Below are 19,257 nucleotides of genomic sequence, written 5' to 3'. Positions count from 1 at the left end.
AAAGATAACCATTCTACCCTTCTAGGGAATTCCCTGTCAGTCCAGCAGTTAGGATTCCATGCTTTCACTGCCCAGGGCCTGGGTTCCACCCTGAATCAGAGATGCTGCCAAAGAAAAAAAAAAAGAAAAAATAACCTATCCTTCTAGAAAGCAGTTTCCTAAATCTTTCATTCTGATTTGATATTCACTGATGAAATGCTTAATCTAAATTTCTTCCCTTGTTTTGCTAGAACCTTTTCTGTCCAGGGGCTTGTTTCCTTATGTGTAAAATGAAGGTCAGAGGTGGATCTATGTTTTGTACAGCCCAAAACATCTACAATTGTAGGGCTGTATTTCAGAAAAAGAATACAAAATTATGTAATAAAGTCAATATTTATTTAGAATAAGAATATTAATAAATCATTACGGATTTTAAAATAATGACAAAACCACAAACATCACACAATCAAAAAAAATTACGTTATTGTTACTAACTGGGAGGGATTGGGGGCAGGAGGAGAAGGGGACGACAGAGGATGAGATGGCTGGATGGCATCACCGACTCGATGAACGTGAATTTGAATGAACTCCGGGAGTTGGTGATGGACAGGGAGGCCTGGCGTGCTGCAATTCATGGGGTCGCAAAGAGTCGGACACGACTGAGCGACTGAACTGAACTGAACTGCTTGCAAACCACTATAAGCTTTTTTTCCCTACTTTTTTGGCTGCATACTCTTTGCCTCTTCGTATGACCATGTTGTATTATTTTTATAGCGATATTAGAAAAATAAATCAGCAAAAAAACATAGTTCTGAAAAAAACTGATGGTGTAGAAACTTTTTAAAATCAGTTTCATAACTCCTTACTATAAGTTCTTGTGCAAGTATTACTTAGGAGGCCTCGGAGAGCTCGAGCCCTTTGATCTTCCATGGCTTAGTTTCTTCAGGGCTGTCAGGGCAGCTCGGCCAGACAGCCACCCTCGTTCCCCTCCCACCGATCGGACTAATAATATCCACCTCTCCGAAGCAAGGTGGACAGGGAGGTGGTCCTGGAAGCCCGCTGGCCCCGCCCACGACCCCAGATCCACCATTAAGGCTCAGAGAGGGAGTTTCAGGGTGGGCTCGTGCGTCCGATGCAGGACTGGGGCTGTTAATTCTTCCTCGCGTTCCTGGAGAATTCACTGAGCTTCCATAGGTGTTCTGAAGTTTAAGCTTCACTAGATTCACGGTTGGCTTCCAAGACTCTGATGCTGGGAGGGATTGGGGGCAGGAGGAGAAGGGGACGACCCAGGATGAGATGGCTGGATGGCATCACGGACTCGATGGACGTGAGTCTGAGTGAACTCCGGGAGATGGTGATGGACAGGGAGGCCTGGCGTGCTGCGATTCATGGGGTCGCAAAGAGTCGGACACGACTGAGCGACTGAACTGAACTGAGATTCACGGTAAATTGGCCCTTGTGACAGCGTTTTTCTATGTGTTCTCTGAATCTGTTTTCCCCTTTAACATTACATGACAGGCCTAAACCAGAATCCTGACACTTGCAGCGCTACCTCACGCGTTTTGCAGGCTGCGTTAGTTGCCCTGTGTTTTGGGTGGGGCCTGCCCCTCTTCCCTTTGTCCACTAGAGGCGGCTTTGGACCGCGACCCTTCCTTACCATGCAGGAAGAAGGGGGAGGTCTTTTGCAACGACGCTGGTTGGCGGCTAGAGTCCTGATCGACAAGGGAGTTAAGCAAATAGCTCTGAAGTAAGCAGTCGCTGTTTATGCACGTACAACCAATGGAAGGGCAGAAGTGCAATCAACGACCAATGAGGACTGGCCTTAGTCCGAATATGGGGGCGGGGCTTCCCTCGAGGGGCGGGGACGCAAGGTAAAGAGTCTGGAGCGGACACTGGGAGAGTCAGAAGCACATCCGGTGTTAGAAGAGCTGTGTGGGCTCCTGAGAGGCGGGTTAGAAGGTATGTCTGAAGCTAGGCGTGCGCAGGTTGGGAGTGAGAAATGGAAAGAAGGTTAGCAGTTATTGCCTGAGAAATAGTGGAAGTAATCACCGTTTTCGGACGGACTGCATCCTGGGGGAACTGGGCCTTACTCGGCCGCTGGACTCCGGAAAGCTAGGCTGAGAGGGAAGAGGGAACTACAATGGCGCATGCGCAACTGTACCGTATCAGGGGAGACGCGGGGGGCAAGGTTGCTGGGTCTTGGCGCGGCGTCGAGGCAGGGATTCTGCGCGTAAATATTATCGAAGGCCCTTTTCTTGGCCTTCCTGCCCCGCCCGGGCCGCGTCCCTCCTTCTGCTCCGCCCAAGTGTAAACTGCCTAGGCCTAGACTCGATCCCTTGAATTCGGGGCGCGTTTCCCCGCCCTCCCCCCACACACACCCCTTCCTTCTGAGGAGAATGAAAGCGAAACCTTACGGGTTTGTGGTCATCCCAACCCCTCCCCACCGATTGCTGGCCTGCTGGGAGGCCTCTGGCTAGGCCGCCTGTGGGTGAGGGCGGGGGCTTGGATTTGGGAGTACCTGGTCCGACAGGCTGCCCTGTCACGGCGGGGCGGGTGATGTCACACTCTTCTGTGACACGCGAGGCATCTTAGTTACTTGGAAGCCAACAGCAGAGGCGGGAGGTGAGGAGAGACCAGGGCTAGGCCTGGTTTGCCAGCCCCACTGGGCAGCCCCGCTCTGATCTGATTGGTTACCTTTGGACAGGTGAGGTGGCTTTGGCTTTGCTGGTGCTGGGCCTTGTGGGCGTCTTTCTCAAAGTTCGCTCAGGAAAGGCGTCGCTCGGGCAGTTTTGGGTTTCTTTTTCTCTAGGACCTACTGGCTGGAGCTGTGGTATTTTTGTGTATTAAGTGAGGAATTGCAGCCCGGTGCCTGCCCAGGTTGCGTTGCCTGCTTCATCAGCCTTTCATTGACCAAACAACAACAAAAACCTTTCTGAACTTGAGACTCTGTTCCAGCAATAGTTCAATTATGAATGTGTAATCATGCAGAAGAGCTGACTGTGCCTGAAACAGAAATTTCAAGGTTAAAGGTTAACGGCAGATGGGCTTTTCTAGTCTAGTTACTTATTTATTTCAAGTTTATCTTTTGGTTGAATGTGTAGTTTAAGAATTAAGTTCAGGAAAGATAAAAGTTTCATAACCACAGTTCTCATGGCTTCTGCAAACACCTTTCTGTAATTATTTGACTTAATTCTCTTCGGTGTTTTCTTTTTCCTCGTCTAATGTTTTTTTTGTCCTTGCTTCAAGAGTATGTTGACTTTTAGATTTTCTGCCATTTTCCTCCAGTGGAGGAAATGGTTGAATTCTTGAGAAGTGCAGTCTGTAACTTAGATTCAGTGTTTCCCTTTTCCATTATTTTGTTGTGGAAACCTGGCTTAGTACCCTCTTTCTTTCCTTCTCTCCCTTCCCCCTTGTTGATCCACTGAAGTCTCTCTCTCCTAAAGAATAGGAAAGGTGAAATTAATCCAGATATTTGGTCAGCCGTTTCAGGTTTTTTCCTGACATATGTGTGTGGTTGATATTTACTGTAGAAATGCTGAAAAATACAGAAAAGCATAAGAGGAATCAGGATGTGTTTGTTGTCATAGTTTTACAATTTCTCTTGACCAGCAGCTGAAACTGCTTTAAGGAAAACTTGCTTTTCTGCTCTAGGGTGTAATAGTATAAAGAGCACTAGAGTTTACCCTAACCTGTCTTGGCTCTACTGTTTTAACTTTTTGATGTTTGTCAGCACTAATGTCTGTTTAATGTCCACTGTAGTGTTTAACACTTTACAGTAATTTCACAGAGATTTTCTTATTGGGATTCAGTGAGCTTGATAGGGAAGGTGTTAATCATCGTTCTCTCACAGATGAGGAAGCCTAGATGACCTTAGGTAAAGTGATTTCCCCAAAATTATGTGGTAGAATATGGTAGGACTTGTAACTTCAAATCCACTGCTCATGATGCTGTTATGTTACTTTTTTGAACTGTCTTTTTAATCTTTAGAGAGGTACTGATCACTCTTGTCCTTTCTTCATGTGTATGATGATCAAAGAGGATATCATGTATATAATACAACGCTTTGAAAGTTGTGAACTTTTATATAAATGCAGTCAGTGGTATTGTTACAGGAGGTACTGTTGCTGGCCTGAAGAGTTTCACTTTATTTCATAAACTACCCAAGGGTATTAGTCTCCTCTGGGAAAACACTGAATATTCTCTTGATGCGTTATCTTGCTAAATTTTCCTTTGCTGCTTTGATTTGGGTGTAGAAACTGGTAGAAATGTCTTTGACTCTACCTTGCTCTTCTCTAGAGTTACTAACTAAATTGCATGGAGTAGCTTTTATATGACGCATACACATTTTTGTTTTCAAAAACAGTATTCAAACCAAGGAGAGAAAAATTGTAGACTGGCTTTTAGAGCCACTTGAATGACCCTTTAAGGTAAGTTCCTCTCTGAGCCAGCTGGGAAACGCTGATGTGTGGTTGCAGCGCTTCATTAGATAGTAGCATCTAGATTTACTCCGGAGATTTAAGTGTGGGGGATAGCGAGATGAATCAGATGCAGGTTCTTAAAGTGATTACAACAAACTATGTGAGAAAAGTTCCTGCACAATTACCTGGAATCCAGAACACTTGGGGAAAAAAAGAGCTTTAGGAATGAGGGTTGAGTGAGTGTGCTGTTTGTCCTAATCTATGCCTGCTCTCACTTGGGCTGAATATGGTTTTACTGGGGAGGGATTGCTGGTTTATAGTGGAAGATGATTATGTACTTAGGACACTGAGACCTTCTTATGATTCAGTGTCTGTCAAACAATTGTGCTTATAGTGAGGGAGATTTAGTAGTGTCAGCTTGATGCAAAAAAATAATTTATTGAAGGCAATAGACATTCCATCTCCAGTTACTTGTTAGGTTCTGAGGCAGCCTCCTAGAGATGCAGTGTTACCTGATCCAGGAATTTTGGTCCAAGTTAAGGGATGGGATGGGACATCTGGAATCCAAATCTAGGACAGTCAAAGCTCAGCCCTAGCCGAGACAGAATTTCTTGGATTTCCTGAAACCAAACTGACCTGCCTCCTAGGGGTGGCAAGGAAACCATCAAGCTAATAAATAACCATTTACTTCATCAAATTCTTTTCCACATCAGACGATCACTTAGTGGTTATTAGGCTGTCTCAAAACACCTTTGTGGTCCTGGGGGACAGAAGAGACAGTGTAAATGTACCAGCAGAGAGACATGCCATTTAAACCTTTTTAATCAGTAGTAAGCTTAACCAAGTTCCTTTCAATTCCAGTTTATAATTTTCCTAGACTCTCCATTCCTCCCATTTAATTTTACTCTCTCATTGTATAACTGTTAAGCCTTCAGGATATAGCTAGCTGTGCATTAGTTATTGGATAATATTTTAAGTAAAATACAGAGTGTATATAAATTAGGTCTAAGATAAATGTCTTCTAAAACTAGACTTTTAAAAAGGGAAAGCCACCACCTGTAGCCCTATAAAGGGTGTGTTTGGAACATCCGTTAAATGATTCTAAACAAAAATTTTTTTTTTTTTTTTAAAGGGAAGTCATGCACTGAGGACATGAGTAATGAATTACACTAGTAACAACAATGGTTAACATGTTGAGCTGGTCTTACGTATGAAGCACTGCTCTGACCACTTTATTTGTATTCTCTCGCTTAGTCCTCATTCCTATGAAGTAGGGAATATTAAGTGTTACTCTTTTACAAAAGGGGAAACTGAAGCACAGTGAGGTTAAGTGCCAGAAACTTGCTGCATCATACAGCTAAGGAAGTAGCCAGGGTTCGAGGCAGCTGGCCTTGTTAACCACTGTTCCAGGGACATGGTTGTACAGAGTCTACAAGCTATTTAGTAGAAAGAACTGCTAACAAAATTACTGCTCCACCCCTCCCCCCCTTTTTTTTTTAACATGAGATTTTTCTTTGGTATCAATCAGATCCTTTTGGATGTGTGGGAACAGGATTCAAGATGGTTGAGTTTACTACAAGAGGAATGAGGAACCATATAATTCACACACTGAATGTTTAAATAAATGTGTGACCAATGTTTCTTTGACTTGTTGGTTTAATGTTGTTAAATTGTATACACTGAGGCAGCTTCTGTGCTGGCTCCAAAAGTCAGCAAGCTTTTCTTTTTCAAAGGCAAGGATTTTTTTTTTTTTAAAATGAATCCTAAATGCATGATTGTTCTGCATAGCTTTTGGCCACTTGGGCATGTTTCATTTGCATTGTACTTAATAGGTGTTAGAATAAGACCGAGGAGAGTTTATTTATTTATTTATTTACTTAATTTAAGGCTTGGCTGTTGATAATATTATGTTTTAGGACAGGTTAAGGAAGATTCTTAGAATAAAACAGGAGATTTAACAGTATGTGAGAAGACACAGGTGTTCATTGATGACACTGTCTGACTCCTGTCTCCCTCTGCCTTCCCCCGCTGCCCTTCCTTCCTCAAACCAAAGCAGACCTCATGAATACCAACTCAAAGCAGTGTGTTCACTTAAGGTTTTCTTTCTTGGTAGAACTATGCAATGTTTTCGGGTGCCTCTGGCAGAGAGGCCAGCCTGGGAAACCACAGATAGTGACACTTCCAGTGAAGCTTTAGCAGTGTATGCGTGACCAATTTTGACAAGTTTTGGTATTCTGCCTTTCTAAGGATGAAAGCATAAAATGAGTCTCTAAAGAAATTTAGTTATGATTAACACTTGAACATTTACCTCTCATTTACAAATGCAGTGCAGGCAGATTTCCCATGAGTCTCAGAGGCACTGCCCACTTTCCTGTTTCAGATTGGAGTGTAGAACTGTGTACGGGTTGGGGTCCAGAGTGAGACAAACCAATGCTGGTATCCATTCTGTAACGGGTTTCAATGTATGTTAGGGTAAATCCTTTATTGAGTACCTTTTTAGATACTTGCAGTATACTTTTCTCCTTTATTTTGGTAAAATACACATAACATAAAAATTATTTTAATGTGCCTTTACATTTTATTTATCTATTTTGATCGAGCCACTCGGCCTACAGGATCCTAGTTTCCTGACCAGGGCCTGAACCTGGGCCCTTGACAGTAAAAGCATGGAGTCCCACCAGACTTCAGGGAATTCTTTGTACTTTTTTAAAAGCAAATCTTTAAACAAAGATTTTCACTTAACTGTGGGGGCCCTCTGGAATGTTAACTGAGTTACTTGGTTAATGGTTTTGAACACTTCAAGCTGGGCTGAGAACTGACTGTTCGTGGGACTGAAAATACTTTTGGTATGGGAGCTGCTATTTTTGAGTTGTGAATGCAATTTAATCTTGTTCAGCTGAGTTTACACAGGAACCATTGAATGTAGGTATCTTCTCTATGCTTCTGAGCACAGGTAGTTAAGGCTAAGATTGAAAACTGGTGTGTTTAGTCTGTCTGGCAAAACTTGTAAGAACAATTTTAACTCATTACTTGTCTGTATGTTATTGTCTATTTGGAACAGACCAAGAGGAAACTCATATGTTTCCTTGATTCTAAGTCCTAACTCTTTTCCCCTCTGATTTTAACAGTTCTGAAGTTGTCATATACACCTTGTCATATTTATTACATGTTTACTTTATTGCATTTTCCCCATAAAGTTGCTACTACAGTTGCTGTTTACCTTTGCATCTAGAAAATTTAATAATTACATGTTTCACTTAAATTTTAGAGTTGATAGGTTTTTTTAAAAACTTAAGAGTTGATAGTAATGGGGAAAACTAGTTTTATTAATTAATTTTTTAATGATTTTAAATCACAAGACACTAAATCATGGAGAAATTCTTATTTGACACCTCCTTCCCTATCTTAACAACCTTTGATGACTTTGGTTTTACCATCAGCAGTTGTAAGAGAGATAGTCAGTACCCCCTGGGAAATGCCAAAGAGCAAAGGGGCATTCTCCCCTCCCACAGTTTCCACTCAGTGGGGTCTGGTTACAGAATGTTGCCCCTTTCTGACTAACAGCCTCCAGGGTATTTGAGGATTTAACCCCCCTCCCCATCCCCACCTTTAACTCTTGAAATTGGAAGCAAGAGGCACTCTAGCTTTGTTGTGAGAGAAACTTGGCTCTGAAGGTTGCTTCAGTGCTGTTGCAAGTTCTGTCCAGGGATGTCATTAGAGCACTTAATGGAAGCTTTAAACAAAGACGCTTTCCAGATGCTGGATTCTGCCATCCTATAAATGTGTTCTCTAGAGGGTGTACTCATCATGGTTATGGAAGGCTGTGGTTGGCTGTGCAACGGCCTGCAATCATTGCACCATCTCGATCAAGAGGGCCAGAGTCCCATGATTTAGGGGTGAGGGGAGTGGCTCTCGTAGGTTCTGCAGCTTCTCACTGTATCCATCCTTAAGAACAAAACTGACAGTGCTGTTGAGGTGAGTAGGGATGCCGGTGAGAAAGGAAAGGGGAAATCAGGAAGCAAGCCAGCCATTGTAGTTGTTTTCATTTGTGAGAGAGAACCTCAGGAAACAAATGGTAGCAGTGGGTGTGAACTCTTAAGGATGGCCCAGGATTCCACAGGAAGTCAGTTTGGGGATTGTAACTTAAAAAAAGTTTCCTTCTTTGTTTCTCAAAGAAACAGTATGTCTTTTAAAGGGGCAAGTTACCTGCTGAAAAAATGGAAATCGATTGCTGGTAATGAAACAGTTTGGGCAGAAGATGAGTTTGTCCCCTTTAAATTGGTTGCGTATGATTGCGAATGTATTGTAAAAGGAAATATGTAAAAATGAAAATGGTGGTGTTAGGGCAGTGGGATTTTCAGATAACTTTCATTTTTCCGAACTCGTATGTTGCTGTTTTTCATAACAAATACCTATGGCTGATTCATGTTGAGGTTTGACAGAAAAACAACAAATTCTGAAAAGCAATTATCCTTCAGTAAAAAGTAAAGAAATTAAAAAAAAATTAAAAGAAAGTTGTTTGTTATTTTGTGTGTCCCTGTATCTTTCAGATAACTTTTCTTATATGCTTGATTCCACAGAGCGGAGGCTGTGTCCCACAGACACTAGCATCATGAATATATTTGATCGGAAGATCAACTTCGATGCACTCTTTAAATTTTCCCACATGTAAGTGCTTTGACCTTGACTGTGCTTCTTTTAAGTTTCCTTTTATATCTTTTTTTCTTTTCCTTTTCCTGGTGTATTAACTTTTGCATGTATGAACTAACCTATTAACTTTGCTAGAGTTCAGAGGATCTGATAAAAGCATCCAAACTCTTAAGGGCTGCTGTGTGGTCACTGGAAAGCCAGTTAGTTATTATAGTTTGGGTACTGATTGTTAATTCTGGGCTGTGGGGCCTCCCTCAGAATTTAAGATTTTCTGTTCTTTCTTTATTGTATTAAAACTTTCATATATTCCCTGAGAAGGAAAATTATCCTTAGCTTAGAGAATAGATTGGTCCTGGAGTGATGGCCATTATTAACCTTCTTTCCTAGAACCCCCTCGACACAGCAGCACCTGAAGAAGGTTTATGCCAGTTTTGCCTTCTGTATGTTTGTGGCGGCTGCGGGGGCCTATGTCCATGTGGTCACCCATTTCATTCAGGTAAGAGCAGTTTTCTCCTCTAGTCGCTGTGGCATAAATTGCATTAGGAAGAAAATAGCTCAGCAGGGTGGTAAAAGCCTGTGTCTCTCCGTAGTCTTTTTCAGTAGTTTGGGATCTGCACCCAGCCAAGTAAAAGTCGTTCAGTCATGTCCGACACTTTGTGACTTTCTCCAGGCCAGAATACTGGAGTGGGTAACCTTTCTCTTCTGCAGGGGATCTTCCCAACCCAGGTCTCCCATATTGCAGGTAGATTCTTTACCACAAGGGAAGCCCAAGAATACTGGAGTGGGTAGCCTATCTCTTCTCCAGCGGATCTTCCCAATCCAGGAATCGAACAGGGGTCTGTCTTACTAACTGAGCTATCAGGGAAGCCCAGCCAAAACCAGTCATAAATCAGGACATGCAGAGCCATTTACTTTTTCTGGCAGTTATGCCCTCTCTAGATACTGAACACAGGATGTCTTGACCCTGACACTGAATGCTGAGCTGCTGACGTACGAGGCCCCCACCCACTGAGTAGAGACTTGACGTGCATGCTGGGGTGACTTTGCACAGTAACCTTTTTATCTATTCTTCCATTCTTCCTCTTTTTGCCTGAATGACTGTGGAGTACTTAGATACAAAACACTGATTGTATGTTTAACTTCCAGGAGAGACAGGGTTGAGACCTTTAAGGACTTGGTCCATTTTATTCTATGATACAACTCATTTTCCTTTGTTGAGGGAAAGTTTGAGTTTGGCATCAATAAAAGGAACAGTTGAGGAATAACCAGAAAGTTTGAGGCTCGCTAACCAAGACTGGTCCCTTTGAGAGTTGTCCTTTTTAGTGTAAATATGGAGGTGTACTTGTGTTGGCGTTTGCCACAGCTGGGGAGTGGCATGCTCAGACACCCCTATGCTCAGGCATCTCCTGGCAGAAGCTGTGTGAAAAATTACTTTGGACACTCAGAGAGCTTTGATCCTTCGAGTTTAGACCAAAACATTGTGCCTTTTAGGCAACAGTGGCCCTTTTGGCTTCTGGTCGTGTTGGCTTTTTTCAGTGAAACGCAGTCATCCTCATTATTTGTGGATTCCATATTTGTGAATTCACGTACTTGCCAAGATTCATTTGTAACTCTAAAATCAGCCTTTGTGGTGCTTTTGTGGACTTTTGCAGCCATACACAGAGTGGCAAAAAATTCAAGTTGTCCACTGCACCATGTTCCAGCTGAGGTTGAGCAAAGCAACACTGCCTTCTTTCAAGCTCTCATAGTGTCAACAAGTGTCCTTTTCATGGTCTATTTAGTCCACATTTTTGGCATTTTTATCATTTTCATTGGTGATTTTGATGTTTAAAATGGCCCCAAGCATAACGCTCAAATGTCTGGTATTGCTCAATGCAATACTGTGATGTGCCTTCTAGAGAAAATACATGTGTTAGATAAACTTCGTTCAGGCATGAATTATAGTGCTACTGAGCACGAGTTGTGTTAAAGGGTCAGTACTACATACCCAAGTGTCTTTAACCAGAAAACACACATTCAGTAAGGTTTTGTATTTTATGTAGGCCAGTTGATAAAAACATTGACAAGGTGCTCGAAAGAACTTAAACCTTCATTTCCTCCAGGAGCATTTGCTGGGTATCACTGATTCATTGCTCACAGTGACTGTGTAGAACATAACTACCGTGAACACTGAGGATCAACTCTAAAAGAAGGAAGGAACTTCGGTGTCTGCATACATCTTTAATGATTTTTTTCTGTTTCTATTGCCTGTTACTTTTCCCATTTGCTTTATTTATTTATTTTTTTTCCTTAAACTAATGCATGTTCACCATAGAGAATTTAGAAAACAGATTGGTTATAAGAAGGAAATATAAAACCCTGTAATCCCATCACCCTAAAATAACTCTTACCATTTTGGTTCTTATTCTGTCTCAGTTCATCCATGCTGCTATAACAGAATACCATAAATTGGGTGGCTTAAACAAGAAGCATCTCTCACAGTTTGGGAATTCCATGATCAAAGCACTGGCAGATGTGTTGTGTGGTGAGGGCTGGCTTCCTGTGTAAGCAGCCACCTTCTGTGTCCCCACATAGTAGAAGGGGCAAAGGAGCTCTCTGGAATCTTTTATAAGATCATTAATCTCCCTTCACAAAAGCACCACACTTATGACCTACTCACTTTCTGAAGACTCCACCTCCAGATACCATTACATTGGGGATTGGGATTTAAACATGAGTTTTGGAGGGTACACAGTCATTCAGTTCTTGTCTCTCTCTCTATGTATATTTGTGTGTGTGTGTTTTAAAGGGATCAAAAAGAAGTCATTCCTACTTATTCCGCAGATTGAAATGTTCTTTAAGCACCTGTCATTTTGATTCATCTTTTCTATTTCTTGGGCAAGACTCAATTTGACTTGGGTAGTTATAGTGGATGGACTGCCTCTAGCATCCATCATGGTCCTAACCCTGTCCCACAGGCTTTTGGTTTTTCTCCTCTGCCTTCACTGCCTTTTCCACTGCCTCCAGGTTAGGATCAAATATTAGGACGTTCAGGTGAATATTTTAACCCAATAAAGTCTCCCGCAAGATAAATTTGATAGTTTCAGGTATTTAATTATTGAATTATTGACTCTGGATCTGACAGGCTGGCCTGCTCTCTGCCTTGGGCTCTTTGGGGTTGATGATTTGGCTGATGGCAACACCTCACAGCCATGAAACTGAGCAAAAAAGACTGGGACTTCTGGCTGGATTTGCTTTCCTTACAGGTATGTTTGGGATGGCTCTGATTTTGAGGGAGCGACACTGTATTTTAGTATCTCTTTAGACCAAGGCTCAAAATATGTATGTATTCTGATGCATCCCAACTGGCACACTGTATTTTTCTATCTTGTATTACTTTCTTATTTCATATAAGTGTATCTTGCTCCCCCATCCAGAGGGTAAGCTATTTGTGACTTGTGACTGTGACTTCTACTTTTGTATCCAAAAATAAGCATTTGTGTGCTTGAATGAATGAAGTTTAAGAGCTTAGGTAGCATGACTTGTTAACAGCGGACATAGGACTAAACAGCCCTATGAATCTGACTTAATTAATTAAGGACTAAATTAACATAGGACTAAACAGCCCGAGAATCTGACTTAATTAATTAAGGACTCAACGCTGGCAACTTTCGTAGGAGCGCCTGTTCTGAATCTTGCGGACAGTTCATTAAAGCCGTACGTCAAGATTCATCCTACAGGGCACTTTGCTGATTCTCAAGAAAAGTACAAGCACAGCTCTTCTAGAATAATCACTAAGGAAAACAGTTCAAGCTACATAGTAAAAATACTCACAGAGCAACATTTGAGTTAATACAACTTGTTCTGAGTGTGTCTAATCTGTACAGTGTTGAAGAAAGTGTAGAAAGGAAGGGATTTAGAGATTAGATTTTTAGATCAGGAAAAGCTGGTTTTTGAAAGTGTTAAGAGGTGGGATGAGCAGGAGGAGGGGGCATGGCCAGAGTAGAGGAAGTATTGGAGCTGGGACAGGTTTCCCTCCTGCTGGCAAGTGTCAACCTGCAGAACTGGTCTGGCCTTTTCTGCTACACAGGGAATCAGTCTGCATGACTACAGGTTGTTGGCCACTTTTCACCACTTTGCTCTTCATCCTTTCTTTATATTCTGATTCCTGATCTGGCCCACATTACAGTCTCACATCACTGCTCTTCAGAGTTTTTCAGCCTTACAGTTTAGCTTGACAATGTTTGAAATGCCTGCTTCATTTCTCCTAATCTCTGTTCCTCCTGGGTCATCCATGATTTTCAGCCAAGGACTTGGTTTTGCAGCTCTGTCCATAAATAACTTAGTCAAGTATATGTTCTCTGGAAAACAGTTGAGGATGGAAGGGAGGGAGACTGAATTATCTTAGTCCGCATGTTTTGTTTTCTAGGACAGTAGGCATGCCCATGCTATTGATTAATCCTTCAAGAATTGGTGTTTATGTTACGTTCTGGGGCTTTTTGTTTCCTAGGAGTTGGCCTGGGCCCTGCTCTGGACTTGTGCATTGCCATCAACCCCAGGTAACTATGTTAGTAGTGTCTTAGCTCTTTCTACTTTAATGATGATACCTTCTAAACAAAGGTTATATACCTGTAGCCCTTGATATAATGCCCTTTTCCTTTAACAGCATCCTTCCCACTGCCTTCATGGGCACAGCAATGATCTTCACCTGCTTCACCCTGAGTGCACTCTATGCCAGGCGCCGTAGCTACCTCTTTCTAGGAGGTATGTATGGGCTGGAAAACAGGAAGAGGATCTTTGCTTTAGCCAAAATTCTCCCTAGGACCCTTTCCCTCCCTCCAACTTGTAACTGTTGGGTTGAGAATGAAACCCTTTGTTTTTGGGGAGACAGTAAAGAATGGCTTTAATGAGATTACTGAACTTTGTGTTAGCTTTTCTCAAGGTGGCTTTTTGTCTTCCCTTCTAGGTATCTTGATGTCGGCCATGAGCCTGATGCTCTTGTCTTCCCTGGGGAACCTTTTCTTCGGATCTGTTTGGCTTTTCCAGGTGAGATTTGCTTATAACTTTCCAGTCCCCATTTACCTTGTGTTTCTTTTTCGTGTTTAATCTCCTAAAACCAGGATAGGTTAGGAATCCTCCAAAACTCATCTTCATGGGGCAGTGCTCTTGAAGCCTCCCCACTCACCCTTCCAGAGTGGAACCTTCTGCTGCAGGTCAAAGTACAGACTGAACAGGGGTTGGGCATTGCAGTAGAGATGATGGTTTGCTCAGAAGTCATTTTTCTAAAACCAGTCCAGCAGTGGCTTCTTGTTAAAATGATTGAAGCTCTTTCAGTGACCTAAAAAAAAATAAATGCAGAATTGTGCTTGGGAAGGTAATATGGTCTTCCTTGTGGGCTTCAAGTTCCATGAATGTTGATGTCTGTAGGGTCAGTGTTTGATGTGCTTTGAAGTGACCAAAGTCCAGAGAGAGGTATGACTGTTTCTCTGCGACGTCTGCCGCTTGGTAACGCCTCATTCTTCCTTTGCCAGGCAAACCTGTACATGGGGCTGGTGGTCATGTGTGGCTTTGTCCTTTTTGATACTCAACTCATTATTGAAAAGGCTGAAAATGGAGATAAAGATTATATCTGGTGAGTGTGAAAATGGTCTTTAATAAGCATGGAGGAGGAGGCTACCCTTCAGCGGCTCTTTCCTGAGTCTCTGGGATGATCTTTTGTCTGACTCACCTCTCTTTGCACATTGGTAGGAATGAGTGGACTGGGTGGCACTGGCTGACTTACATGGCCAACCTACAGGGGTATACATGATGGAATATCCAGGGTTTTGGAACTATGCATCAGAAAGCATTGTCTTTCTCAGTTCCTGAAAGACATCAGATTTTTAAAAGTTGGACTATTGATAGGTATTTAATTATCCTTGCTTTGAATAGTGGTTACCTCTAGGCAGACGAGAGGGAGAGGAATCTTCCACGTTTTACTCTTTATACTGTTGTAGTCGTTAAACCATTAACAATGAGAAGATATGTATATAATTTTTTTTTTAATGTAATCCTCTCATAGTCTCAACTAGGTTGTTCAGGGTTCAGACTTAAGCCTTTACAGTCTAAATGTTCTTTTTTCTGTGCTCCATGGCTTTATGGAGTTAAAGAGGGTCTCAGACAATAGAGGTTTACTTAGTTGGTGGTAGGGTGCTGGTGAGGTTGACTCTTGGGGTTGGGGTGAGGTTTTTATGTCCTGTACCTCTGTGGGCTTGTGGATAAAAACAAGTGGAAAGTGCAGTTTATAACCTGGTTCTTCTCTTTCAGGCACTGCGTTGACCTCTTCTTAGATTTCGTAACTCTCTTCAGAAAGCTCATGATGATCCTGGCTATGAATGAGAAGGTTAGCACCACCCAAAGAGGAAAGACTGGCTCCTGAGCTCTCAGCATATGTGTGTCCTTCAAACCTGAGAACTTGCTTACACTGTGTGTGGGTCCAGGGTACTTGTAAGGCAGGCCACTGAATATGAGTTAAACTAGAAGTCTGTAGCTGTTGGATAAAAAGGAACAAGTAAAGACAATTCTGTTTGTTTTTTTTTTTTTTAGAAAATGTCTCCCCAAGATTAGTATCAGAAGGAAAAGAGCTTCAGCAAGAAACAGTATATATGAAGAATTTAAAGGCTGTAAAGATAGCTTTAACTCAAAAAGACATAACCTAGAGGATTTGGATAATATTGACAGCCAGCTTTCTTTATCTTTATTTCAGAAATAGGCCGGTTGTATACATTTGTTGGTCTAATTTTTTTTTCCCAAGTGAGGTATTCTCTGTAGGGTTAGCGAGGGGCAAACATTGTCCACTCCAGTAGTAGGGGAACAACTGAAAGCACAAGCCTTCCTTTACGGAACTTAAATGGAGACAGTGACAGGCAGCAGTGGTGGATGCTGGTGACTGGATAGGATTTGTCTCATCTGTGCCACGAATGGGCTGAGCACGAAGCAGGCCTCCCAGTGCGGTGAAGAGTTTGGCTGGACTGGATTATTTTGAATGTTGGTTTATGCCCAGGATTTATGTTTCCGTCTCAGGCCTAATGGAAAGTTGGTCTTGGCCTCTCGTTTAGTTCTTTTAGGATAGACTGCCAGTCTGCAGCTTTTGGTGGTTGGGATCTGAGCTGTCACCGCAGTGAGTAGCCAGGAGTAGTCAGGCAGTGCACCTAGCTTCACATCGGATAGAAGCGGGAACAAGTGCGTAGTCTTTATTCTTGTCAAGTCTGGCAGTTTAGGGGACTGCCAGCGGAAGACGGTTAAGCTTTAGCTCCTCCTACACCAAAGTAGCTTCTCTCCTTCCTTCTTACTGTACCTAATCAAAGGCAGTCAGCTGTTGGCTCACTCAAGAGTTTTAGCTTAACTGTCAACACCAGAAGTTAATTGGGTCATTTTCCTCCATTTCTAGGATAAGAAGAAGAAGAAGTGAAGCAGCCATCCAGCTTTCCCCAATTTGACTTCCTCTCCCTCCGCCCCTCATTTCCTCTTTGCACACATTACAGGTGGCGTGTTCTGTGATAATGAAAAGCATCAGAAAAGCTTTTGTACTTTGTGGTTTTCTCTATTTTGAATTTTTTGATCCAAAAAACTGATTAGCAGAATATAGTTTGGAGTTTGGCTTCTTATTCCTGGGGTTTTTCCCCGCCCCCGTTTTCTGTCAGCCCCCACCCCTAGCTTCTTCCTCTGCTCAAGCAGCCAGCCCACCGTGATAAGGAGCAGGGTCTGCAGCAGAGGCAAGCTCCAAGAGTCCGCTCTCCGGCCGAGCTTCACCAAGTGGACCCGGACTGTTTGGTAAAGACGCCTCGGCCCTTCCTTCCTCAGCGTTGTTTGGTTTCTACACAGTTCCTGTGGGACTAGGCAGTGTGTTTTCCACTGGAAAGACTGCTGGTCCCATTGTTACTTGGGCTCATTGTATCTGAGCTGTCAGCCCCTACAAGGAAAACGGAAAGCCTCTTCTGGTGGATGCTGAGCTTCCTCTGAGCTGCCCAAGTCTCCGCTGGTCTGGCAAACACACCTTTCTGCCTTGCTATCACAAAAGGAATGTGGATTTGTGTGTGTTCCCTTCCCAATCTCTTATCTGATCCTCAGGGAATCTGCCTGCTTTCCTTCCATGGGGGTGGGAGGATTTCAGTACAAAGGGAAATTCTTGTCAGGCCTTTATGAAAGGCTGATTATGGCAAGATACGGAAAATTCCCAAACTGTCTCAGTTTTTTTTTTTTTTTAATCACTATCTTAATTACTGAGTGGCCTCTATTAGGTGACTATGATTAAGGATCCCAGGACAGGAAGGATAAGGAAGGGGCATGGTTGTGCCTCTAGGGTGATTGTAACTAATCTTCCAGACAAACCCAGATAAGGACCTGCTTGAGGCAGGAGAGAGCAAAATCTCCACTAAGGGCATCTTTGTTCAGACCAGGGGAACTGGCTGTGATGACTCAGGAGGCAGCATTTGGAACAGTCCTTAGGTGCATTTTTGTCTTATCCCACCTGAGCACTAATAAGTAGTATCAGGCCAGAGATTTGGGGCAGTTGATAAATGTCCGTTTTACAGATGCACTTTTAGGCTTTGGTCTGTTCACTGGTTTCTAGGGGCCGGGTGACCAAACCTCTGATTTCCTGCAACTTTCTGTTTGCAAGTGTAGGGGGCAGTACTAATGGGGATCACCAGCTGCTCCCCGTGAGCTGCCACAGTCAGCTGGCCCAGAAGGGAAGGCAACCTTGGGAATGATTGTGGCTTTGGCTGTCCACAAAGCTTCAGCCTAAGGAGGCTGGAGCCATTGAAAACTCATTGCCCATAGGACACCATTTTTGGCTTTCCTTGTTCACAACCAGTATATACAGTTTGACCCAGTGGCTGCTGGTTCGCAGCGTACCACATCACCATACCCCTTGAGACAGTTGTGTTGGCAGGCCGTGTGGTTCCTGGAGTGGCATGCCACCTGGAAGAATGGCTTGCTTCTGCATAGGATGCTGCTCTCTTGATTGAGCTGCTGTCCCCAGCCTGTCACTTGACAATTTACCAGAAGGGATTTCCTTCCTATCAACCCCCCACTAGCAACTCTCCATAAATTTGTTGATTCTGTGCTAGGCCTGAGAATCTGAGTTACATCTCCTGAAGCCGAACTCCACCTCTTGTGCTTTTTTGCTTGGGATTAAAGGAGTTTTCTTTAGAAACAGTGCCAAGAATGATATAAAAAACTACTTTTAAAGAAAATGCCTAACAGGTTTTTAATACAGTAATCACTGTAGTTATCCCTTTCTTTTCTAGTTCCTTGGTTTTCAGCTCAGGCTGCATTCTCTAACTCATACTGTGAAGACAAAGGTGTTTTTGATTCAGAAATATATGAAATCTACATAGTCTTAATTTGTAAAAAATAAAATTCCTTAACCTTTTCTGGTGTGTGTGTGTGGAATTCAGTGCTACAGCTGAGTTTGAGGTGCTGTTGACTTCCTGTTCTTGGGGCTGGGAGTGGGACAGGATTAAGTTTCTGCTCTAGGTATCAATAGAAACAAAGAGACCCCACTTAGGCCTCCCATTGTTGTAGACCCAGCTTGCCACAGATGTTGGGAATATTCTGTATTCCATACACAGCCCACGCCTTTTTCCGGTCCTCTTCCACCCGGCCTTTATTGCAGGGAGCTCATGGCAGCAGCGTGTATAGCTGGTTCCAGTATACAGCCAAGCTTTGAAGTTTGAGGATGCATAATGGAAAGAGGGCTTCCCTGGTGGCTCAGGTGGTGAAGAATCCGCCTGCAATGCGGGAGACCTGGAGTCAATTCCTGGGTTGGGAAGCATCCCTGGAGGAGGGCATGGCAACCCACTCCAGTATTCTTGCCTGGAGAATCCCCATGGACAGGAGCGTGGCAGACCGCAGTCCATGGCATTCCAGAGTCAAGATGCAACTAAGCACAGCACAGTATGTAATGAAAAACCATTACAACCCACTCATGCAGGTATTCATGGTCACCCACTGGGCCAGGCTCTGTTCTTGGTGCTAGAAATCAGTGGGAATATAAAAATCCTTGTCTTCATAGTGTTTATGTATGCCATTAAAAGCCAAAATTAGCATTCCAGTTGCTCCATTTTGGCTCGCTTGCCCTCTGCTCAGCGGCTTCCTGTTAGTCTGGCTCCTGCCAGAGGCTCCAGCTGAAGTTGAGCAGGAAGTGGGAGGGGCTTCAGGGAATAGTTCCCCCTCCACCCCCAATCTT

The 19,257-nt window shown here is 43.1% G+C and overlaps 1 protein-coding gene across 1 annotated transcript; it reads left to right on the top strand.

Moving 5' to 3' along the window:
- Window positions 1–1,848: 1,848 nt before the first annotated feature.
- Window positions 1,849–16,650, top strand: TMBIM6 (transmembrane BAX inhibitor motif containing 6). Its single transcript, XM_052639901.1, has 10 exons — window positions 1,849–1,938; window positions 8,978–9,065; window positions 9,435–9,543; window positions 12,172–12,292; window positions 13,537–13,585; window positions 13,693–13,790; window positions 13,993–14,072; window positions 14,558–14,658; window positions 15,333–15,408; window positions 16,456–16,650. Exons 2-10 carry the CDS (start codon window positions 9,010–9,012, stop codon window positions 16,474–16,476), a joined length of 711 nt encoding a protein of 236 aa, XP_052495861.1. The 5' UTR covers window positions 1,849–1,938; window positions 8,978–9,009; the 3' UTR covers window positions 16,477–16,650.
- Window positions 16,651–19,257: the final 2,607 nt, after the last annotated feature.

The sequence above is a fragment of the Budorcas taxicolor genome, chromosome 5 (genome assembly GCF_023091745.1).
Source record: "Budorcas taxicolor isolate Tak-1 chromosome 5, Takin1.1, whole genome shotgun sequence".
In the NCBI taxonomy this organism is placed as follows: domain Eukaryota; kingdom Metazoa; phylum Chordata; class Mammalia; order Artiodactyla; family Bovidae; genus Budorcas; species Budorcas taxicolor.
This window is presented reverse-complemented; position numbering and strand designations above follow the sequence as displayed.